Source organism: Impatiens glandulifera, chromosome 5 (assembly GCF_907164915.1).
Source record: "Impatiens glandulifera chromosome 5, dImpGla2.1, whole genome shotgun sequence".
NCBI classification, from domain to species: domain Eukaryota; kingdom Viridiplantae; phylum Streptophyta; class Magnoliopsida; order Ericales; family Balsaminaceae; genus Impatiens; species Impatiens glandulifera.
In genome coordinates, this window is record NC_061866.1 from 35,735,353 (window position 1) to 35,762,223 (window position 26,871).

At 21.5% G+C, this 26,871-nt stretch overlaps 2 protein-coding genes across 2 annotated transcripts; one reads left to right on the plus strand and one right to left on the minus strand.

Annotated features, from left to right (window-relative positions):
* Positions 1–22,161: 22,161 nt before the first annotated feature.
* Positions 22,162–23,442, plus strand: LOC124939257. The gene is made up of 3 exons (XM_047479747.1): positions 22,162–22,607; positions 22,718–22,780; positions 22,935–23,442. Exons 1-3 carry the CDS (start codon positions 22,162–22,164, stop codon positions 23,440–23,442), a joined length of 1,017 nt encoding a protein of 338 aa, XP_047335703.1.
* Positions 23,443–23,799: 357 nt separating this feature from the next.
* On the minus strand, positions 23,800–24,885 carry LOC124939258 (glutathione S-transferase T3-like). The gene is made up of 4 exons (XM_047479748.1): positions 24,448–24,885; positions 24,214–24,351; positions 23,936–24,154; positions 23,800–23,817 (listed from the first exon to the last, which is right to left on the minus strand). Exons 1-4 carry the CDS (start codon positions 24,883–24,885, stop codon positions 23,800–23,802), a joined length of 813 nt encoding a protein of 270 aa, XP_047335704.1.
* Between the last annotated feature and the right edge of the window lie 1,986 nt (positions 24,886–26,871).

The following is a 26,871-nucleotide window of genomic DNA, read 5'->3' on the forward strand; positions in this document are numbered from 1 at the left end:
ATAATTAAAAATAAATAAATAAAGAAAATTTTGAATAATTTGAAATTAAATGAAAATATGGGTATAATGGGAAAGTAAGTTGAAATATTGTGTATAATTGGAATAAATTTTTATAAGTTACATCAATGAGACAAATAAAATATATTTAAGAATAAATCCAAGATAATTCAAGTTTTATACTTAGAAGTTAAAAGTTAGGAAAACAAAGTAAATAAGTCAGAGAGAACAAGTCAGAGACTCAGAGTTATATTTTTTATTTGGGATTCTCCAATTAGTGTTTCATAAAATTTAAGAACAAATCAGAATTAAATTTTTTTTTTTACAATAAATGTTACTTGAGTTATTAAGTTACATTTTATATGAACAGACAAATAATGACAATATTTTTCTTCACTGAAACACATGTTGAAAACGCTCTTGTCCAATCATTTGTTTTGTGGTCCATTGACAATATTTTTTTTTTAATTATGATCCTAAAATTTAGTAATTCCTCTCTCTTTAATTTTGTATTATTTAATATTTTAATTAAATAATATAAACTTATTATTCTTAATTAATTTTAGTTATTAAAATATTTTATATTTTAATAATATATATATTAAGGTACTATTTTTCTAAAAGAATGAGAGAAATGATAATTGAAATATTTTATTACAATGTTATGTATTATTTTATTTTAATTGTTTCATTTAGTATATTTAATTTAAATTATATACATTTTATATTTATAAAACTAAATAATTAATAAAAATAAAGATATATTTTGTATAATTTGGGAATAGAATAAAAATATAGATATAATAAAAAAGTAAGTGAAATATTGAATATAACTATAATGATTTTTATGAATTAAGGTTAGAGAAATTACAAACAAGTTAAAAAATAAAAATTAATTTACACTGGAATTAGTTGAGTTATCATGATAAACGATAAATTCTGACAATTATTTTATTTTATTTTATTATGTGATCCTAAAATTTAGTAATTATCTTTTTTTAATTTTTTATTCAATTTTTTATTATTTTATTATTTAATATTTTAATTAAATAATATAAAATTATTATTTAAAATTAATTTTAATTATTAAAATATCTTAATCTTTTAATTATATATATTGTGAGTCCTTATTAGTATTTTAACAATTTTCTTAAAATATGAGAAAAATCATGATTAAAATATTTTATTATAATGTTATGTAATATAAACTATATAAGTTAAAATTTTATTTTATTTTAATTATATAATTTAAAATATATATTTTTTATATTTATAAAACTAAATAATTGAAAATAAATAAACAAAGAAAAAGAATTTTGGATAATTTGAAATTAAATGAAAATATGGGTATAATGGGAAAGTAAGTTGAAATCTTGTTTATAATTGGAATGAATCTTTATAAGTTAGGGAAAAAAAGTGTCAGAGATAACAACTCAAAGACTAGGAGTTATATTCTTAGTTGGGATTCTCCAATTAGTGTTTCATAAAATTTAACAACAAATCAGAATTAAATTTTTTTTTACAATAAATGTTACTTGAGTTATTAAGTTACATTTTATATGACCAGACAAATACTGACAATATTTTTCTTCACAGACTTATAGGATCTATTTGTCCTGACAGGTTGAAAACGTGCATGTCCAATCATTTGTTTTGTGTTTTGTTGTCCATTGACAATATTTTTTTTTTCAATAATGTGATCCTAAAATTTAGTAATTCCTCTCTCTTTAATTTTGTATTATTTAATATTTTAATTAAATAATATAAACTTATTATTCTTAATTAATTTTAGTTATTATAATATTTTATATTTTAATAATATATATATATATTAAGTTACTATTTTTCTAAAAGGATGAGAGAAATGATAATTGAAATATTTTATTACAATGTAATGTATCATATTTAAGTTAATTTTTATTTTATTTTATTTTAATTGTTTCATTTAGTATATTTAATTTAAATTATATACATTTTATATTTATAAAACTAAATAATTAATAAAAATAAAGATAAATTTTGTATAATTTGGGAATAGAATAAAAATATAGGTATAATAAAAAAGTTTGTGAAATATTGAGTATAACTAGAATGATTTTTATGAATTAAAGTTAGAGAAATTACAAGTTAAAAAATAAAAATTAATTTACACTGGAATTAGTTGAGTTACCATGATAAACGATAAATTCTGACAATTCTTTTATTTTATTTTATTATGTGATCCTAAAATTTAGTAATTATATTTTTTTTAATATTTTCTATAATTTTTTATTATTTAATATTTTTATTAAATAATATAAAATTATTATTCAAAATTAATTTTAATTATTAAAATATCTTCATGTTTTAATTATATATATTGTGGGTCCTTAGTAGTATTTTAACAATTTTCTTAAAAAATGAGAAAAATCATGATTAAAATATTTTATTATAATGTTATGTAATATAAACTATTTAAGTTAAAATTTTATTTTATTTTATTTATTTAATTTAAAATATATATATTTTATATTTATAAAACTAGATAATTGAAAATAAATAAATAAAGAAAATTTTGGATAATTTGAAATTAAATGAAAATATGGGTATAATGGGAAAGTAAGTTGAAATATGGTGTATAATTAGAATAAATCTTTATAAGTTTATAAGTTACATCGATGAGAAAAACAAAATATATTTAAGAATAAGTCCAAAATAATTCAAGTTTTATATGTAGAAGTTAAGAAAACAAAGTAAATAAGTCAGAGAGAACAAGTCAGAGACTCAGAGTTATATTTCTTATTTGGGATTCTCCAATTAGTGTTTCATAAAATTTAAGAACAAATCAGAATTAAAATTTTTTTTTACAATAAATGTTACTTGAGTTATTAAGTTACATTTTATATGACCAGACTAACAATATTTTTCTTCACCAGATAGGATCTATTTGTCCTGATAGGTTGAAAATGCGTATGTCCAATCATTTGTTTTGTGTTTTGTGGTCCACTGACAATATTTTTTTCAATGATGTGATCCTAAAATTTAGTAATTCCTCTCTCATCAATTTTGTATTATTATATTTTAATTAAATAATATAAACTTATTATTCTTAATTAATTTTAGTTATTACAATATTTTATATTTTAATAATATATATATATATTAAGGTACTATTTTTCTAAAAGAATGAGAGAAATGATAATTGAATTATTTTATTACAATGTTATGTAATGTATCATATTTAAGTTAATTTTTATTTTATTTTATTTTAAAAACCAAGTATATTTAAGAATAAGTCCAAGACAATTCAAGTAAGTTAGGAAAAAAAGTGTCAGAGGAACTATTCAGAATTATATTCTTAGTTGGGATTCTCCAATTAGTGTTTCATAAAATTTAAGAACAAATCAGAATTAATTTTTTTTTTTACAATAAATGTTACTTGAGTTATTAAGTTACATTTTATATGACCAGACTACAATATTTTTCTTCACCAGACTGATAGGATCTATTTGTCCTGACAGGTTGAAAACGCGCATGTCCAATAATTTGTTTTGTGTTTTGTGGTCCAGTGACAATATTTTTTTTCAATGATGTGATCCTAAAATTTAGTAATTCCTCTCATCAATTTTGTATTATTTAATATTTTAATTAAATAATATAAACTTATTATTCTTAATTAATTTTAGTTATTATATATATATATATTAAGGTACTATTTTTCTAAAAGAATGAGAGAAATGATAATTGAATTATTTTATTACAATGTTATGTAATGTATCATATTTAAGTTAATTTTTAATTTATTTTATTTTAATTGTTTCATTTAGTATATTTAATTTAAATTATATACATTTTATATTTATAAAACTAAATAATTAATAAAAATAAATATAAATTTTGTATAATTTGGGAATAGAATAAAAATATAGGTATAATAAAAAAGTAAGTGAAATATTTAGTATAACTAGAATTATTTTTATGAATTAAAGTTAGAGAAATTACAAACAAGTTAAAAAATAAAAATTAATTTACACTGAAATTAGTTGAGTTATGATAAACGATAAATTCTGACAATTCTTTTATTTTATTTTATTATGTGATACTAAAATTTAGTAATTATATTTTTTTTAATTTTTTCTACAATTTTTTATTATTTAATATTTTAATTAAATAATATAAAATTATTATTCAAAATTAATTTTAATTATTAAAATATCTTCATGTTTTAATTATATATATTGTGGGTCCTTAATAGTATTTTAACAATTTTCTTAAAAAATGAGAAAAATCATTATTAAAATATTTTATTATAATGTTACGTAATATAAACTATTTAAGTTAAAATTTTATTTTATTTTAATTATTTTATTTAAAATATATATATTTTATATTTATAAAACTAAATAATTGAAAATAAATAAATAAAGAAAATTTTGAATAATTTGAAATTAAATGAAAATATGGGTATAATGGGAAAGTAAGTTGAAATATTGTGTATAATTGGAATAAATTTTTATAAGTTACATCAATGAGACAAACAAAATATATTTAAGAATAAATCCAAGATAATTCAAGTTTTATACCTAGAAGTTAAAAGTTAGGAAAACAAAGTAAATAAGTCAGAGAGAACAAATCAGAGACTCAGAGTTATATTTTTTATTTGGGATTCTCCAATTAGTGTTTCATAAAATTTAAGAACAAATCAGAATTAATTTTTTTTTTTTTACAATAAATGTTACTTGAGTTATTAAGTTACATTTTATATGAACAGACAAATAATGACAATATTTTTCTTCACTGAAACACATGTTGAAAACGCTCATGTCCAATCATTTGTTTTGTGGTCCATTGACAATATTTTTTTTTAATTATGATCCTAAAATTTAGTAATTCCTCTCTCTTTAATTTTGTATTATTTAATATTTTAATTAAATAATATAAACTTATTATTCTTAATTAATTTTAGTTATTAAAATATTTTATATTTTAATAATATATATATTAAGGTACTATTTTTCTAAAAGAATTAGAGAAATGATAATTGAAATATTTTATTACAATGTTATGTATTATTTTATTTTAATTGTTTCATTTAGTATATTTAATTTAAATTATATACATTTTATATTTATAAAACTAAATAATTAATAAAAATAAAGATATATTTTGTATAATTTGGGAATAGAATAAAAATATAGGTATAATAAAAAAGTAAGTGAAATATTGAATATAACTAGAATGATTTTTATGAATTAAGGTTAGAGAAATTACAAACAAGTTAAAAAATAAAAATTAATTTACACTGGAATTAGTTGAGTTATCATGATAAACGACAATTCTTTTATTTTATTTTATTATGTGATCCTAAAATTTAGTAATTATCTTTTTTTAATTTTTTATTCAATTTTTTATTATTTTATTATTTAATATTTTAATTAAATAATATAAAATTATTATTCAAAATTAATTTTAATTATTAAAATATCTTAATCTTTTAATTATATATATTGTGAGTCCTTATTAGTATTTTAACAATTTTCTTAAAATATGAGAAAAATCATGATTAAAATATTTTATTATAATGTTATGTAATATAAACTATATAAGTTAAAATTTTATTTTATTTTAATTATATAATTTAAAATATATATTTTTTATATTTATAAAACTAAATTATTGAAAATAAATAAACAAAGAAAAATAATTTTGGATAATTTGAAATTAAATGAAAATATGGGTATAATGGGAAAGTAAGTTGAAATCTTGTTTATAATTGGAATGAATCTTTATAAGTTAGGGAAAAAAAGTATCCGAAATAACAACTCAAAGACTCGGAGTTATATTCTTAGAAATACTGACAATATTTTTCTTCACAGACTTATATGATCTATTTGTCCTGACAGGTTGAAAACACGCATGTCCAATCATTTGTTGTCCATTGACAATATATTTTTTTTTCAATAATGTGATCCTAAAATTTAGTAATTCCTCTCTCTTTAATTTTGTATTATTTAATATTTTAATTAAAATATATAAACTTATTATTCTTAATTAATTTTAGTTATTATAATATTTTATATTTTAATAATATATATATATATTAAGTTACTATTTTTCTAAAAGAATGAGAGAAATGATAATTGAAATATTTTATTACAATGTAATGTATCATATTTAAGTTAATTTTTATTTTATTTTATTTTAATTGTTTCATTTAGTATATTTAATTTAAATTATATACATTTTATATTTATAAAACTAAATAATTAATAAAAATAAAGATAAATTTTGTATAATTTGGGAATAGAATAAAAATATAGGTATAATAAAAAAGTTTGTGAAATATTGAGTATAACTAGAATGATTTTTATGAATTAAAGTTAGAGAAATTACAATTTAAAAAATAAAAATTAATTTACACTGGAATTAGTTGAGTTACCATGATAAACGATAAATTCTGACAATTCTTTTATTTTATTTTATTATGTGATCCTAAAATTTAGTAATTATATTTTTTTTAATATTTTCTATAATTTTTTATTATTTAATATTTTAATTAAATAATATAAAATTATTATTCAAAATTAATTTTAATTATTAAAATATCTTCATGTTTTAATTATATATATTGTGGGTCCTTAGTAGTATTTTAACAATTTTCTTAAAAAATGAGAAAAATCATGATTAAAATATTTTATTATAATGTTATGTAATATAAACTATTTAAGTTAAAATTTTATTTTATTTTATTTATTTAATTTAAAATATATATATTTTATATTTATAAAACTAGATAATTGAAAATAAATAAATAAAGAAAATTTTGGATAATTTGAAATTAAATGAAAATATGGGTATAATGGGAAAGTAAGTTGAAATATGGTGTATAATTAGAATAAATCTTTATAAGTTTATAAGTTACATCGATGAGACAAACAAAATATATTTAAGAATAAGTCCAAAATAATTCAAGTTTTATATGTAGGAAGTTAAGAAAACAAAGTAAATAAGTCAGATAGAACAAGTCAGAGACTCAGAGTTATATTTCTTATTTGGGATTCTCCGTGTTTCATAAAATTTAAGAACAAATCAGAATTAAATTTTTTTTTTACAATAAATGTTACTTGAGTTATTAAGTTACATTTTATATGACCTGACAAATAATGACAATATTTTTCTTCACCAATAAGATCTGTTTGTCCTGAAATAACAGGTTGAAAACGCGCATGTTCAATCATTTGTTTTGTGGTCCACTAACAATATTTTATTTTTTCAATTATGTGATCCTAAAATTTAGTAATTCCTCTCTCTTTAATTTTGTATTACTTAATATTTTAATTAAATAATATAAACTTATTATTCTTAATTTATTTTAGTTATTAAAATATTTTACATTTTATTAATATATATATATATATATATATATATATATATTAAGGAACTATTTTCTTTTCTAAAAGAATGAAAGAAATGATAATTGAAATATTTTATTACAATCCTATCTAATGTATCCTATTTAAGTTAATTTTTATTCCATTTTATTTTAATTGTTTCATTTAGTATATTTAATTTAAAATATATACATTTTATATTTATAAAACTAAATAATTAATAAAAATAAAGATAAAATTTGTATAATTTGAGAATAGAATAAAAATATAAGTATAATAAAAAAAGTAAGTGAAATATTGAGTATAACTATAATGATTTTTATGAATTAAGGTGAGAGAAATTACAAAGAAGTTAAAAAATAAAAATTAATTACACAGGAATTAGTTGAGTTACCATGATAAACGATAAATTCTGACAATTCTTTTATTTTATTATGTGATACTAAAATTTAGTAATTATCTTTTTTCAGTTTTTTTTACAATTTTTTATTATTTTATTATTTAATATTTTAATTAAATAATATAAAATTATTATTCAAAATTAATTTTAATTATTAAAATATCTTCATATTTTAATTATATATTGTGGGTGCTTAATAATATTTTAACAATTTTCTTAAAAAATGAGAAAAATCCTGATTAAAATATTTTATTATAATGTTACGTAATATAAACTATTTAAGTTAAATTTTTATTTTATTTTAATTATTTAATTTAAAATATATATATTTTATATTTATAAAATTAAATAATTGAAAATAAAATAAATAAAGAGAATTTTGAATAATTTGAAATTAAATGAAAATATGGGTATAATGGGAAAGTAAGTTGAAATATTGTGTATAATTGGAATGAATCTTTATGAGTTACAGTTAAATTTCTTGAATTGATAAAATAAACAAGAATTATTTGAGTGAGTTCTTTGAACTATTTGATTGAGTTAAGAGAAAGATTGAAATAATATTTGAAAAATTGAAATAATATTATTGATTGAATGAATAATCTTTTTACAATAGTTTATTTAGAGAAATAACTAAATTGAGAAAATATAGGAATTGGTTATTATATTTAATCTAATTAATAATTAATAGGAGATAAATAAATAATTTCTCTTATTTATTTAATACTTTATCATCTCCTTCAAGCGAAAAGGTGAGGCACAAACCGTGAGCTTGCTACGTAAAAGAGCGAGAAGAAAGACCTTTGGTGAAGATATCATCCACTTGATCTTCAATAGGAATATAATGAATGAGTAGTTGTTTACGAGCAACTTTTTTTTTTCTCGAACAAAGTGAAAATCGATTTCAATATGTTTTGTGCGAGCATGAAATACCGGGTGTGCTGATAAGAATGCGACACCAATATTATCACACCATAGAACCGGGGAAGAAGAAAGTGAAACTCGAAGTTCACTAAGTAGAGATTGAATCCAACAAAGATCAGCAGTTGTATATGCAAGAGCACAGTTTTCAGATTCAGTACTAGATATGTGACTGTTTCAAAAGCTTCACTCCAATAATGTAGTGGCATAGATGCATGAGTCAATAAAGTGAGACCAGTTTCCGTAATATAACGAATTTTTCGTTCAGCAATGCCATTTTGCTCACTAGTATGTGGGCAAGATAAACGATGTAAAATACCATGATTATCTGTTAATGATTTGAAATTTCTATATTCTCCTCCCCAATCAGTTTGCAATATTTTGATTTTACGACTAAATAAATTTTCAATAAGTCGAAGAAAGTTGATAAACGTATTCAAGACATCCGACTTTTTCTTTAGCGGATATATCCACGTGAATTTGCTAGAATCATCCACAAAATGTACAAAATAACGACAACCATTAGATGAAAATTCAGGAGCAGGTCCCCAAACATTTGAAGGAATTAGGTCTAAAGGAGCCATAGATGTAGATTTTGAAGCTAAAAAAGGTAGTTTATGTGCTTTCCCATATTGACATGATCCACAAAAAGAAATAGTATTACTACCTGAAACTGGTAATTTAAAGTGTGATATAACTAAAGATGTAGTAGCGCTAGAAGGATGTCCAAGTCGTGAATGCCAAATTTGAGCCGGAGATTTAATACCAATTAATGCTTGTTTATTAGAACATGTTGAAAACGAACTTTCAGTAGGTTCAACGCAATAAAGTCCGTCCTTGAGTAATCCCTTAAGAAGCACTATCTTCGTATCTCGGTCGTTTCCGACTTTGATAGTTCGAGTGCCTGTATAAGGAGCATGTACATGTAGATTATTAAGATCATAAGTAATATGGTCGGTAGCACCTGAATCTGGACACAAAGTGGGATCTACAATAGTAGACGATGTAACTAACATTGTCGTAGGATTTGTAGAAGGATTAAAACGAGGGCACTCGAGAGCACTATGTCCTTGTACATTACATATTTGACAAGATGGATTATAAAAACAACTTTCGGAGCGATGACCAATTTTATAACAAAAATTACATTGCGGACGATTATTGTCTCGGTTCTGTCTTTGGTTTACAATAGTAGACGATGTAACTAACATTGTCGTAGGATTTGTAGAAGGATTAAAACGAGGGCACTCGAGAGCACTATGTCCTTGTACATTACATATTTGACAAGATGGGTTATAAAAACAACTTTCGGAGCGATGGCCAATTTTAGGACAAAAATTACATTGCGGACGATTATTGTCTCGGTTCTGTCTTTGGTTCTTTCCGCCTCCATGCCTATAAATATAAGCAACATTCGCCGAGCGCGAAATATTTTCATAATGGAATTTTCTTTTCTTGAATATGAGTCGTTGTTCATAATTTAGAAGGATGTCTGTCATCTCATTAAACAATAGATCTTGTCCGGAAGTTAGAGCACATATCATCGGCTCGAACTCGTCTCCAAGTCCGTTGAGTAGAGTTAGTTGCAGATCTTGATCAAAAACATATTGTCCGGCAGCAATAAGTGCATCTGATAGGTTTTTGATGTGTTGAATGAAGTTAAGAAGAGAACCACTACCTTTGTGTGCGTTTAGGAGTTGACTCCGTAACTCAAATAGTCGGCTCTTTGATTGAGAAACATAGATTTTCTCTAAGGTTTTCCAAAGTTCTTGTGCCGAAGATGATTTTGAGACTTGTTGACGAATCTCGTCGGTCAATGTTGAAAAGAGCCATGCAAGTACCCTTTGATCTTGGATACGCCATTGTTTAAACTTTGGATTCTTGATTTGAATTGTATTATTTTGACCATCTGTTTCTTGAAGAAATTTGGGAGGAGTTTCAAGATTTCCTTCTACTATATCCATAAAATCATAATCTATCATGATTTGAATTGTAACTTGTGATTTCCAATAGATATAATTATATTTATCAAGCTTTACGCTGATGAGTGATATTGTTCTTCCATGAAATCGTTTTCAGGAGTTTTCCCTTATACGCTCTGATACCAAGTTAAATTTCTTGAATTGATAAAATAAACAAGAACTATTTGATTGAGTTTTGAAGAGAAAGATTGAAATAATATTATTGATTGAATAAATAATAATTTATTTATTTATAATAGTAATAGAGAAATAACTAAATTGAGAAAATATAGGAATAGAGAAATAGAAAATATAGGAATTGGTTATTATATTTAGCTAGGAGATAAATAAATAATTCAAGTTTTATAAATAGGAGTTAGGAAAAAAAAAGTAAATAAATAAAAGAGAACAAGTCAGAGACTTAGAGTCATATTTCTTTATGACAAATACTTACAATATTTTTTTTCTTCACCAAACTGATAAGTTCTATTTGTCATGAAACATGTTGAAAACAGCTCCTGTTCAATCATTTGTTTTGTGATCCACCGACAATATATTTTTTTTTTAATTATGTGATCCTAAAATTTAGGAATTCCTCTTTCTTCAATTTTGTATTATTAATATTTTAATTAAATAATATAAACTTATTATTCTCAATTAATTTTAGTTATATTTTAATAATATAAATATATATATTAAGGTACTATTTTTCTAAAAAGGTGGGAAATGATAATTAAAATATTTTATTATAATATTATGTAATGAATCATATTTAAGTTAATTTTTATTTTATTTTAATTATTTCATTTAGTATATTTAATTTAAATTATATACATTTTATATTTATAAAACTAAATAATTAATAAAAATAAAGATAAATTTTGTATAATTTGGGAATAGAATAAAAATATAAGTATAATAAAAAAAGTAAGTGAAATATTGAGTATAACTAAATGATTTTTATGAATTAAGGTTAGAGAAATTACAAACAAGTTAAAAAATAAAAATTAATTTACACTGGAATTAGTTGAGTTACCATTATAAACGATAAATTCTGAAAATTCTTTTATTTTATTATGTGATACTAAAATTTAGTAATTTTAATTATATATATATATATATATATTAATGTACTATTTTTCTAAAAGGAGAGAAATGATAATTGAAATATTTTATTATAATATTATGTAATGTATCATATTTAAGTTAATTTTTATTTTATTTTAATTATTTCATTTAGTATATTTAATTTAAATTATATATATTTTATATTTATAAAAATAAATAATTAATAAAAATAAAGAGAAATTTTGGATAATTTGGGAATAAAAAAAATATAAATTTAATAAAAAAGTAAGTGAAATATTTAGTATAACTAGAATGATTTTTGTTAGAAAAATTACAAACAAATTTAAAAATAAAAATTAATTCATAATAAATAATATTAAAATTAATAAAAATAAAAATTGATTCATAATAAATTAGTTGAGTTACATTTTATATAATAACTAACAAATTCTGACTATTCTTTTATTATATTAGGTGATCCTAAAATTTAGTAATTTATTAAAAAATGATAAAAATCATGATTGAAATATTTTATAATAATGTTACGTAAAATATAATATTTAAGTTAATTTTTTATTTTATTTTAATTATTTAATTAAAATTATATATATTTTATATTTATAAAACTAAATAATTGAAAATAAATAAATAAAGAGAATTTGGGATAATTTGGAAATTAAATGAAAATATGGGTATAATGGAAAAGTAAGTTGAAATATTGCGTATAATTGGAATGAATTTTTATGAGTTACAATAATGAGAAACAAAGTATATTTAAGAATAAGTCCAAATCTCCATATTTATGATTCTATAATTCATATCTTATATGTAGAAAGTTAGAAAAAAATAAATAAGTCAGAGAACAAGTCAAAAACTCTTAGTCATATTTCTTAGTTGAGATTCTTAAATTTGTTTGTGTTTGACAAATACTATCAATATTTTTCTTCATCTGAAAAATACTGACAATATTTTTTTTCATCCGAAAAATACTTACAATATTTTTCTTTGCGATCCTAAAATTTAGTAATTCATCTCTCTTCAATTTTGTATTATTTAATATTTTAAATAAATAATATAAACTTATTATTCTCAATTAATTTTAGTTATTAAAATATTTTTTATTTTAATTATATATATATATTAATGTACTATTTTTCTAGGAGAGAAATGATAATTGAAATATTTTATTATAATATTATGGAATGTATTATATTTAAGTTAATTTTTATTTTATTTTAATTATTTTATTTAATATAAATTATATACATTTTATATTTATAAAACTAAATAATTAATAAAAATAAAGAGAAATTTGGGATAATTTGGGAATAGAATAAAAATATAGGTATAATAGAAAAATAAGTGAAATATTGAGTATAACTGGAATGATTTTTATGAATTATGATTAAAGAAATTACAAATAAGTTAAAAAATAAAGATTGATTTACATTAAATATTACTAGAATTAGTTGAGTTATATTTTATATGATACCAAACAAATTCGGACAATTCTTTTAGTTTATTATGTGATCCTAAAATTTAGTAATTCTCTTTCTTCAATTTTTTCTAAATTTTTTTATTATTTAATATTTTAATTAAATAATATTAAATTTTTATACAAGATTAATTTTATTTATTAAAATATGTTCATATTTTAATTATATATATTATTTTTTGGAAAACGACTTACGTCATTTCATTAAAAATTCCAAAAAATGGGAAAAAAAACCACGAGTGTTTAGAAGATCATTCTAGACCGGCCTAGAATGATTTTGAAGTCGTAACATTCTGAATAAAAGCTAAAAACGTAAATGAATTATCTGTTTAGAATGCTTTCAATTCTAGTGAGTTTAGAAAACGGTAATAATTATATATATTATAGGTCCTTATTATTAGTATTTTAACAATTTTATTAAAAAATGAGAAAAATCATAATTAAAATATTTTATTATAATGTTATGTAATATATAATATTTAAGTTAATTTTTGATTTAATTTTAATTATTTAATTTTAATTATATATATTATATTTATAAAATTAAATAATTGAAAATAAATAAATAAAGAGAATTTTGGATAATTTGGGAATTAAATGAAAATATTGGTATAATGGGAAAGTAAGTTGAAATATTGCGTATATTTGGAATAAATTTTTATATGTTAAAATATGAGAAACAAAGTATATTTAAGAATAATTACAAATCTCCATATCCATATTTAATAGGATTCTAGAATTTATGTCTTATATGTAGGAGTTAGGAAGAAAATAATAAGAGAACAAGTTAGAGAGTAGGAGTTAGGAAGAAATTAAATAAGTTAGAGAACAAGTTAGAGAGTAGGAGTTAGGAAAAAAGTAAATAAATGAGAGAACAAGTGAGAGAGAAAGTTGAGAGTAGGAGTTAGAAAGAAAGAGAATAGAGAGTAGAAGAAGTTAAGAAGAAAATAAAAAAATAAAAGAACACGTCAGACTCAGAGTCATACTTCTTAATTGGGATTCTCTCATTCGTGTTTCATAAAATTTAAAAACATATGAGAATTAAAAAAAAAATCCAATAAATGTTACTTAAAATTTTAAATTACATTTTATATAACACCCGATAAATACTGACAATATTTTTTCACCAGATAAATACTCTAACAATATTTTTCTTCAATTATGTGATTCTAAAATTTAGTAATTCCTCTCTTTTTAATTTTGTATTATTTAATATTTTAATTAAATAATATAAATTTATTATTCTTAATTAATTTTAGTTATTAAAATATTTTATATTTTAATAATATTTATATATATATATATATATATATATATATATATATATATTAAGGTACTATTTTTCTAAAAGAATGAGAGAAATGATAAGTGAAATATTTTATTACAATGTTATGTTATGTATCATATTTAAGTTAATTTTTATTTTATTTTATTTTAATGGTTTCATTTAGTATGTTTAATTTAAATTATATACATTTTATATTTATAAAACTAAATAATTAAGAATAAGTCCAAGATAATTCAAGTTTTATACATAGAAGTTAGGAAACAAAGTAAATAAGTCAGAGATTCAGTGTCATATTTCTTATTTGGGATTCTTGTTTCATGAAATTTAAGAACAAATCAGAATTAAAATTTTTTTTTACAAAAAATGTTACTTTTTACAATAAATGTTACTTGAGTTATTAAGTTACATTTTATTTGACCAGACAAATAATGACAATATTTTTCTTCACCAATAGGATCTATTTGTCCAATCATTTGTTTTGTGGTTCACTGACAATATTTTTTTTTTCAATTATATGATCCTAAAATTTAGTAATTCCTCTCTCTTTAATTTTGTATTATTTAATATTTTAATTAAATAATATAAATTTATTATTCTTAATTAATTTTAGTTATTAAAATATTTTACATTTTTATAATATATATATATATATATATATATATATATATATTAAGGTACTATTTTCTTTTCTAAAAGAACGAGAGAAATGATAATTGAAATATTTTATTACAATGTGATGTAATGTATCATATTTAAGTTAATTTTTTTTATTTTACTTTATTTTAATTGTTTCATTTAGTATATTTAATTTAAATTATATACATTTTATATTTATAAAACTAAATAATTAATAAAAATAAAGATAAATTTTGTATAATTTGGGAATAGAATAAAAATATAGGTATAATAAAAAAGTAAATGAAATATTGAGTATAAGAATGATGTTTATGAATTAATGTTAGAGAAATTAATTTTAATTATTAAAATATCTTCATATTTTAATTATATATATTGTGGGTCCTTATTAGTATTTTAACAATTTTCTTAAAAAATAAGAAAAATCATGATTAAAATATTTTATTATAATGTTAGGTAATATAAACTATTTAAGTTAATTTTTTTTAATTATTTAATTTAAAATATATATATTTTATATTTATAAAACTAAATAATTGAAAATAAATAAATAAAGAGAATTTTGGATAATTTGAAATTAAATGAAAATATGGGTATAATGGGAAAGTAAGTTGAAGTATTGTGTATAATTTGTATGAATCTTTATGAGTTACATCGATGAGACAAACAAAGTATATTTAAGAATAAGTCCAAGACAATTTAAGTTTTATTGGTAGGAGTTAAGTAAAAAAGTAAATAATTCAGAGAGAATAAATCAGAGACTCAGAATCATATTTCTTAATTGAGATTCTCCAATTAGTTTTTCATAAAATTTAAGAACAAATCAGAATTAAAAAAAATTACAATAAATGTTACTTCAATTATTAAGTTTTTATATGACCAAACAAATATTGATAATAATTTTTCTTTATGTTTTCAAACAGGTTGAAAACGCTCATGTCCAATCATATGTCCAATCATTGGTTCACTGATAATATTTTTTTTCAATTAGGTGATCCTAAAATTTAGTAATTTATCTCTCTTCAATTTTTTATTATTTAATATTTTAATTAAATAATATAAACTTATTATTCTTAATTAGTTTTAGTTATTAAAATATTTTATATTTTAATAATATATATATATATATATATATTAAGGTACTATTTTTCTAAAAGAAAGAGAGAAATGATAATTGAAATATTTTATTATAATGTTATGTAATGTATCATATTTAAGTTAATTTTTATTTTATTTTATTTTAATTGTTTTATTTAGTATATTTAATTTAAATTATATATATTTTATATTTATAAAATTAAATAATTAATAAAAATATAGATAAATTTGGTATAATTTGGGAATAGAATTAAAATATAGGTATAATAAAAAAGTAAGTGAAATATTAAGTATAACTAGAATATTAAGTATAACTAAAATAATTTTTATGAATTAACTATTAAGGTTAAAGAAATTACAAACAAGTTAAATAATAAAAATTAATTTACACTGGAATTAGTTGAATTATCATGATAAACGATAAATTTGACAATTCTTTTATTTTATTATGTGAATCCTAAAATTTAGTAATTATCTTTTTTCAATTTTTTCTACAATTTTTTATTATTTAATATTTTAATTAAATAATATAAAATTATTATTCAAAATTAATTTTAATTATTAAAATATCTTTATATTTTAATTATATATATTGTGGATCCTTATTATTATTTTAACATCTTTCTTAAAAAATGAGAAAAATCATGATTAAAATATTTTATTATAATGTTATGTAATATAAACTATTTAAGTTAAATTTTTATTTTATTTTAATTATTTAATTTAAAATATATATATATATTATATTTATAAAACTAAATAATTAAAAATAAATAAATAAAGAGAATTTTGAATAATTTGAAATTAAATGAAAATATGAGTATAATGGGAAAGTAAGTTGAAATATTGTGTATAATTGGAATGAATCTTTAAGAGTTACATCGATGAGACAAACAAAGTATATTTAAGAATAAGTAAAGATAATTCAAGTTTTATACGTAGGAGTTAGGAAAAAATAAATAAGTCAGAGAGAACAAGTCAGATACTCAGAGTCATATTTATTAGTTGAGATTCTCCAATTAGTGTTTCATAAAATTTAATAACAAATTAAAATTAAAATTTTATTGTTGAGATTCTCCAATTAGTGTTTCATAAAATTTAATAACAAATTAAAATTAATTTTTTTTTAAAATAAATGTTACTTGAGTTATTAAGTTACATTTTATATGACCAATAAATACTCACAATATTTTTGTTCACCTATCAAAAGCGTCTGTCCAATCATTTGTTTTGTGGTCCACTGTAAATATTTTTTTTCAATGTGATCCTAAAATTTAGTAATTCCTCTTTCTTCAATTTTGTATTATTAATATTTTAATTAAATAATATAAACTTATTATTCTCAATTAATTTTAGTTATATTTTAATAATACAAATATATATATTAAAATTAATTAAATATAAATAGTATTTTAGTATTTTGAGTAATGAATTTAGTGATTTGATTGATAAGAAGGAGAGTCAAAAGATGTTTGAGTGTTGGGTTAATAACCCCAAACTAACTTAGGCCTTAGAGGAAATTATAAACACTATACACCATATACATTTTCTCAATAATGTCATTTATACATGATTATTTCATTTATAACCCAGTTAGAAAATAAAAATTGATTTATAGAAAATGTAGCTCGAAGTAGTTGAGTTACATTTTATATGATTTCCGTCAAATTACAATTCTTTTATTTTATTTTATTTTGAAGATCCTTATTATTATTATTATTAGTAGTAGTATTCCAAAAATTTTCTTAAAAATTAAGAAAAATGATAATTGTAATATTTTATTATCTAATATTTATGTTAAATTTTTATTTTATTTTAATTATTTAGCTTAGTATATTTAATTTAAATTATATATATATTATATTTATAAAACTAAATAATTGACAAAAATAAATAGAATGGATAATTTGGGAATTTAAATATTTTTATAAATTTATCATTATATTATTTAATATTTTAATTAAATATTCATAACAAATAAATATCATATTATTCCACCACTTTTTCGTCATAATCAATTAAATTATTATTTAAAATACTAAAATATTTTTTATTCTAAATTAATATTTTTTATCTTATTATTATTTAATCATATGTTTTAAGTCTTTTTAAAAATAAAATAAATTTTACTACCTTCTCAAAATAATCACTAAATAGACATGTATGTTTTAAGAAGATAGATAAGGCATAACATTTAGGCCTGGTTCTAATTTTGGAGTTTTTTTAAAAACATAGAGTAAGAAAAAAAATAATGAAAGGTGAGGAGGTGATAATTATTTTTTTTTGTAAAAATACTTATAAGGTATTAGTAAATATAAATAATAATTTAAATAAAAGGTATTTTAGTATTTTGATTAATGGAATAGTAGATATAAATAATAATTTAAATAAAAAGTATTTTAGTATTTTAATTATTGGAATGAGTGCTGTGATTGTTGAGAAGTAATTAATTAAAAAATTAATTTAAGTTGAATTTTTTAAAACCTTAAAAGAACCAGTAATTAATAAAATAAAAATTAATAGAATCTAGTTAAACTTATTTATAATTTTTAAAATTTTCACTTATGATTTGATTGATTTGGAGTACTAACATATAATTTAGAGAAGAAGTGACATTTTGTATTTCTTGATTTTTTTTCCTTTTAATTTCAATTAGAGATTTGAATGAAAGATAAAATTTTCATTAATATTGCACAAAATGAGTGTCATTTATCAATTTTTCTATTTTATTTTTAATTTATCCTAAATTTTAGTATTTTTCTTTTATTAATTTATTATTATTAAATTTAATATTTTTACTAAATAATATAACATGATTATTCTAAACTTTTTAATTATTAAAATATCTTAATTAAATTAGAATATATATAACCACATAAAATTATTAAATTATTATATATATATATATATATATAACAAACTTAAATATATTTTTAAATTATATATAAATTATTTGATAATATTGTTTTTTTCACTTTAATAGATTGTACAGTATAATTAAAGAAATTTTCAACATTAATAAAATATATTTTTAAATGGTGTGTTTACGACTTAAACATTTTCTTATATATAATCAAATAATATAATATTTATATTTAATTTATTATATATATATATTTATAATTTAATGTGTATATATATTTTTATATTTTATTAATTTAATTTATTCATATTTATTATTATTATTAATTTTGGTAAAATATATAAATATATAAAAATTAATGAATAAAAGTTAAAAAAGAGAAAAAATAATATAACAGAAGAAAGACATAAATAATTAATAAGAGAAATGTGAGAAAATTAATAGTTTAATTGCAGAGAAAAAAATATTAGAGAGAGAGAAATTATAGTTTGACATTTCTTTTAACTTTGAATACTATTTACTCCATATATGTAGGGCCGGCCCAGTCTGACTCCTGAGGGATCCAATTCAAATAAAGAAATACAAATTGTTTCAAATAAACTTTAAAAATATATATATATATATATATATATATATTTAATATATATCTTATAAAACTTTTATAATATATATATAAAAAAATATATTACTATAATTGAGAGAAAAATATACTAATTAATTAACAATAATGTTAGGAAAATTTGAGCCCATATAAGTGAGCCTATGTACTTTCCTCCTCTTTATATTCTAAGATTTATAATGTTTGAAACTCAATGCATGGTTTATCTTCTTCTTTTCAATGTTAATTGAACTTAATTAGAGAACTTAGTCTTTGTATTGTTTCGATTTCTCTAGACCACGAGGAGGATTGGACGGATCCGAGTTTGCAAGTGGACTCATGAACTTGAATGAGTTTTACCGTCGTCTTAATAATATTACTTCAAGGACACTCATTAATAATTTGAGTTAGTTGTGATTTTAGTTATTTTGAATCAATTTAGTTTTTAGATTGTTTAATTGGAATAAAGCAAACAAAAAAAACAATCTCATAACCTCAATTTGTAACTATAATTAAGTTAAAACACAAATCCAAGTTGTATATTAAAATAAAAATCAACATTTTCTTAACTCTAAAGGTGGATGAAAAGGGAGCCTAGCAGACACAGTCATTGTTCTTACAAGTTGGATTTAAAGAAAATGGGCCACATGATTGATATCGACAATATAATAAAGGCTCGTTAAATCGACAAAATCCCTTAGGCTTCTCCGGAGCAATGCAGGCGCATCGGTCGAAGAAGCAAATCGGTTTGTCGCCTCCACAAACACTATTACATTGTACAGCAGCCATACACTTGCAAAAACATTGATTGAATTGGCAAATTTGTGTTCTTCCTCCACACACGTCACTACATTCAGCAGCACTTTCACAATATTTTCCATCGGCTTTTCCTTAAAAAATCATTAATATATTATTTTAACATGAAAAATCAATGAGATATTATTACTAAAGGAGAGAAATGACAAACCTGATATGGAAAGTAAAAGGAAGAAGAAAACTATCTTTAGAGAGACTTTGTCCATAATTGTTCACTATAAGATTATGTCTTTTGGGCAAATATGACAGATCATATATTTATAGTGTGTAGGCAATTCAATTTATTTGGTATGTAAGAGTCAATTATATTAAGATTATTTGAAAATTAATAATGTAAAGGTGATCTATCATCTTTCAAATTAACAAAATATGGATTATGATTTTGTTTTTATTTGGTATAAAATATATAATTGGATTGGATAAAAAAATTTAGGTAAAAAAGTTATTGAAAAAAAGTGACTTTCTCAATAAAGTTTTTTAATCAGCCTTATCTAACTAACATTATTAACTTTTTTTTTTTAACCAAATATTTGTTTTTCATAAAATAATATATATATATATATATATATTAATAAAATATATAATTATAATATCTACTGTATAAATTTTTTCATAATATATATAAAAAAATTATTAATATAATTGAGAGAGAAATATATTAATTAATTCTTAAGGTATACTTGTTAATTAATTAAATAATTAATAATGAAAATTTGGGCTATTGAAAGCTTTATTGACCTTATCTTAAAAACTTAATTATTGTAAAAAATATCATATTTACTAGAGGCAGGCCAAAGTCAATGCAATCAATGCACTTATATAGACTCAAATTTTCCAAATTTTTAGTATATAATATTAGAGAAATGATTGGGAGAGAGAATTTGGTGAGAGAATAAGAGAGGGAATGACGTGGCGACAATATGATTGGCTAAAAAAATCAAATAATTTCTCTCTCTTCTCTCTTTCCTCTTAGGCAACATTACCAGTATCCTTATTTTCTATCCCTAAAATACTATAAAATATTAATATCCCTATTTTATAATAAAAAAATTAAAATTATCCTACATCATACTTCCCCATCCATATCCCTATATCAATTCATTATTAATTTATTCATTTACTTTTCAAAACTTCACTTAATTTCTCAACTACCTCAAACAACCACCTCAAAATTAAATGAAAGGTAATTAATAAGTCTCTTCATATTTGACCATGTCAAGGTGTAACATTATTCATTTTTCTGATCGGATCTTCACAAATTTCTGGATCAAGTTCCATTTGAATCTTCAAAGGTATGTTGGATGATATGTTGTTTGTTTATTCATGTATCTTTTGAAAATAAACTAGAATTTTATGTATACAAGTATTTTTTTATTTTTTCAAACTATGCATAGTAGGTGTGATAGATCATAATATAAATAATGTATTATTTCCCTATTTCGTTTGAGACCTTGCGAATGATGTTTTTTATTAAGATCTGATTGTTTCATTTTTGGTTTGTACACAAATTTATACGGGGATAAATATCTCTATTTTTTAGTCAATATAAATGTATGGTATGATTCATGTGATCCTCAATGTATGTAATACACATTTTTATGCTTTCCAGGTAAATTAACACGTGAAGGCGTGAGTTCTATACATAACACAATGAATAGTGACGAGAGTTTTCTAAATGAATTTTTGAATGGAAGCGATGATGACGATACAATTGAACTTTTAGCCTTGAGACGTGCAAGAAAAAAGCAAAACGAACAAAGTGCAAGCTCAAGGAAATCACGGAGCTATATTGACCGGGCCACTCTAGAAGGGCATAACCGCTTATTCAAAGATTATTTTGCAACGATACCAGTTTATTCATCTCAAATGTTTCGTAGGAGATTTCGAATGAGTCGTGAGCTATTTATGAGGATTCATTCGAGAGTGGAAGCACATGAGCCTTACTTTCAACAAAAAAGAAATTCTGCTGGCAAATTAGGTTTATCATCACTTCAGAAAATCACTGTAGCACTACGAATTTTGTGTTATGGGGTAGCAGCTGATTTCATGGATGAATATATACGAATTGGAGAAACCACAACTATAAAAAGTCTAAGGTATTTTGTTCAATCAATCATTGATATTTTTGGTCATGTGTATCTACGAAAACCAAGCTCAGAGGATATTGCAAGATTACTTCAAATTGGTAAAGTTCGTGGTTTTCCAGGAATGTTGGGCAGCATCGATTGTATGCATTGGAGGTGGAAAAATTGTCCAACCGCATGAAAAGGTATGTTCACTGGTCATTGTCACGAACCTACAATTATATTGGAAGCAGTGGCATCGTATGATTTGTGGATTTGGCATGCATTCTTTGGGCTACCAGGGTCACATAATGATATTAATGTCCTAGAACGATCTCATGTATTTTTTGAAATAACAAGTGGTGAGGGTTATCCCGTTGACTACTCTATCAATGGTCACAACTATAATATGGGGTATTATCTAGCTGATGGTATATATCCCCCATGGGAAACATTTTTCAAATCAATTCCTTTACCTATGAATCGAAAGACCAAACATTTTACTGCTGCTCAAGAATCTGCAAGAAAAGACGTTGAACGCGCATTTGGTGTGCTCCAGGCTAGATTTGCAATTGTCCGTGGTCCATCACGATATTTTGATCGTGACACACTTAATAAGATAATGATGGCATGTATTATTATGCACAATATGATCGTGGAGGACGAACGTGAACTTCATCCACAACCAAATATCTCTGAATATGAACAAATCTCTACAAGTCCTCTTGTTGTAGTCGTATCACGCACTCAAACTCCAGAACTTATGAATTTTATTCAATCGCTTCACAAAATCAAAGATAGAGCAGTGCATAACCAACTTCAAGAAGATCTAGTGGAACATCTATGGAATACATACATCGAGTCATAAAAACTTCAAGAAGATCTAGTGGAGCATTTCAATTCTATTTCAGGCTTTCTTTCTATTGCTGTCATTTTCTCTCTTTTCTACTTCTTGAATTGATAGTCTTGGATTCACAACAAAGATTACAACTAAGAGATGATAGAATTGAATAGACATAAGAGGATAGAATTGAATAGACATAACCATACTGCAAGAATTCCATAAACTTAAGTGGATGTAAACCTATAAATTTGATACTCTAAATAAGTCTTTTAAAATTCTACTACAACTAGAAGAGACAATAATTACTTTTATCACTACCCAAACCAGCCATATTACTTCATCCTTGCTAGTTTACAAAATGCATCCAAAAGTTGGGGTAGCTTAGATTTCATCAAAAGGCTACAAAATACACATCAATATAAGATAACAAAAAGTACTAGTTTAATTTTCTGGCTAGAATATCAGCTTGTAGTCTTGTAAAATATTCTCGTTGAACAACATTCTCCATCTTTCTTACATCAATCATCATAGTAGCAATATCTGATTTTTCTTGATCAACGTCCATTTTAGCCTTTTGTATCTTTAAGTGTTGTTTGGCAATTTCCACTTTGATTTCTTCATTCTTCATTTTTTCCTCTGTCCATTTGATAATAGCATTATCAAATTCAGATATATCAGCAGATTTACCTTTACCTCTTTTAGCTTCTTTCTTTGCTTTCTTTTGTCCCATTGGTCTCTCCAAATCAATAAAATCATTACTAGTATTCTCTTCATCATCGCAATTAATTGTGTCACCTGAAGATACTTTTTTTTTGTTGGTCCTTGTCGCATGTATTCGATCCACTTAGCATTAAATCTCAATTTATTCCAGCAGTTTTCTAATCGAAATGGAGTTTTTTGGATCTCATGGTAGATCTTTTTAGCCTCTTGAAGCTGAAAGATAAAAGAACATGATTCAAATAGATAAATAGAAATAATTTATACATTTAAAGAGCTAAGAATATTTCATGAACTGCCAAAATTATATACCACGTCTATGCCGGTATCACAAGATTTACGGAGACTTCCTTCTCGTTGTGTGTAATAGCCGCAAAACTTGTTTACAGCTTGTTGGATTGTACTCCACCGGTTTGTAAGAGATTTGTCTGTCCGTGGCCCATACTTTGTATTTTCTATGGCTGCCTTATAATATGACCCTACTCTTCTCCAATATTGAATATTTGTTTGATCTGTCCCAATAATTGGATCAATACTTGTGTTAAGCCAAGTTGAAACCAACACAAGGTCCTCCTCCGGAGAAAAGTTTTTAGTTCGAATGGATTTTTTGCAAGGATCATCCGTCTCTAACTCTTTCAACTCAATAGGGATAATTTGACTATATGATGGCATAAGTTGAGAGTAATGATCATCACTAATCTGGGATTGGTAGGGTTCACCATACACTTCACCATCTAGTCCTTTTGCCATATTTATAATTGGGGAAATACCATAAATATTGTTATGCATACCTAAATGTCAAAAAGGAAATCAAACATTTTATAAACATTTAGAATCCAATTTTAAGTCAAACACAATAATATTAACAAAACTCATGAATTAACAAAACTCATGAATCTTCTTGTTTGTAAACCATTCTAGTACACTATGACACAAACAGGTGGTCAAACACAACAATCTCAAAAATACTCAATAATCTTTTTGTTCTTAATCGTTCTAGCACTATGAGAGATAAATCAAATTAAACAGATAAAATAAAAGTGAATGAAACAGAGAACAACGCAAACAATAACAATAATAAATAATAAATGAAGAGTATAAGAAAAATTGTTAGAGAAAGGAAGATGAAATATTACGATGATGGGAGATGAATCAACAGGGAGATAAAATATTACCTGTGAGAGAACGGGAGATGAATTAATTCTTTGAGAGATAATGTTAAACATTAGTTATTGAGAGTTAATGTTGATGGCATTTTAGCGGGAGAAGGAACTCATTTTGCGGGATAGGAAGAGATGAAAGAGAAATAATAATATTTTATGTCTTGCCGATGCTACAGTATAAATTAAATATTTTATCTCCAAAATGATTTGAGGATACATAACCTGATAAAGTCTAAATTCATTCATTTCCAACCAATGAGGTGATGCAAGTCATTCACTCTCTCATTCCCTCACTCAAATTCCCTCCCCTATCACTCCTCATAATATTATTATATTTATTATTAATTATATATTATAAAATATTTTTATAGTATAATATCATATTCCTTTATATTTATTTATTTCTTTTATATTTCTGAGAAATGATTAGGTGAGGGAATTTGGTGAGGGAATGACTGGCATAATCTTATTCGCTGAAAAAATCAAATAATTTCTCTCTTTCTTTCCACTTTTACATTTTCCAAAACCAATGAAGGTGATGCCACGTCATCCCCTCACCAAATTCTCTCACTAAATTCCCTCCCTCTATCACTCCTCTATATTTATTTCCTTATAATACGTTAACTTTTTATCTTCATATTATATATAATAATATATTTTTTCACTCTCCATATTATATAATAATATATATTACTTATTTCTCTCTATTATATATATCGATCACTTTTATATCTTATATTATTTATATTTTAGCCGCTTTCCATCTTTAATAATTTACATTTTTTTTTATCATAAATCCAATCTTAATTGTGAAAATCATCTTTGAAGTTACATTTTAATACTCTTAAATTTTTAATTTTTTATTATTTTTATGTTTATATTCATAATCTCTTCTTATTTTAAAATATATATTATATTTTTTTCATTATAGAGACATAATACACAATATATCACGAATTGATTAGTTATGATATCAACTGAAAAATAATGTTTAGAATATAATGACTTAATTGAAAATTTTGCATAAAAAATGTCAGAGTAGTATTTTTGTTGAATCAAATTCTAGTTAATTAATAAATTATTATGGTATATTTTTTCGTTTACAACTTATTATATTAATATTTTTGATATATATTTTAAAATATTTTTTTACACTAGTTAATATTGTTATATATATATTTTATTTTATAGAATGTAAAATTATTAAATTTAATTTAATTTTATGGGGCCATAAAATTTGAATTTGTATAGGGCCTCCCAACCCTCGAGGCAGCCCGGAAGGTAACCCAAGTTATATACCACTAGTTAAAACTTCATAAACAATTAAATCAATGAGAAATAGAAATATTATATGTTTGTGAATATAATAGTTATCTGTATAAACATAAAAAGTGTATAATAAAGAAAAAATAGTTGAGAAATTTTATACAAAATAAAAATAGTTTTATTGAATGAATTGAATCATAAAATTACAAATTAATTTTATATAAAGAGAATTAAGTGGTTAACATAATTCAAACTTAAAACAATCCCTAATTATAGGATATTAAATTTATTATTTATTTATTAAATA

What these genes read in the sequence shown, in the direction of transcription:
- LOC124939257 (XM_047479747.1), top strand. Translation starts at nt 22,162, where the DNA reads ATGAATAGTGACGAGAGTTTTCTAAATGAATTTTTGAATGGAAGCGAT. An exon ending in ACAACTATAAAAAGTCTAAG is followed by an intron (nt 22,608 to 22,717) that starts GTATTTTGTTCA and finishes GTGGTTTTCCAG; the next exon opens with GAATGTTGGGCAGCATCGAT. An exon ending in TTGTCCAACCGCATGAAAAG is followed by an intron (nt 22,781 to 22,934) that starts GTATGTTCACTG and finishes TGAAATAACAAG; the next exon opens with TGGTGAGGGTTATCCCGTTG.
- LOC124939258 (XM_047479748.1), bottom strand. Translation starts at nt 24,885, where the DNA reads ATGGCAAAAGGACTAGATGGTGAAGTGTATGGTGAACCCTACCAATCC. An exon ending in GTGATACCGGCATAGACGTG is followed by an intron (nt 24,352 to 24,447) that starts GTATATAATTTT and finishes TTTATCTTTCAG; the next exon opens with CTTCAAGAGGCTAAAAAGAT. An exon ending in CAAAAAAAAAGTATCTTCAG is followed by an intron (nt 24,155 to 24,213) that starts GTGACACAATTA and finishes ATTGATTTGGAG; the next exon opens with AGACCAATGGGACAAAAGAA.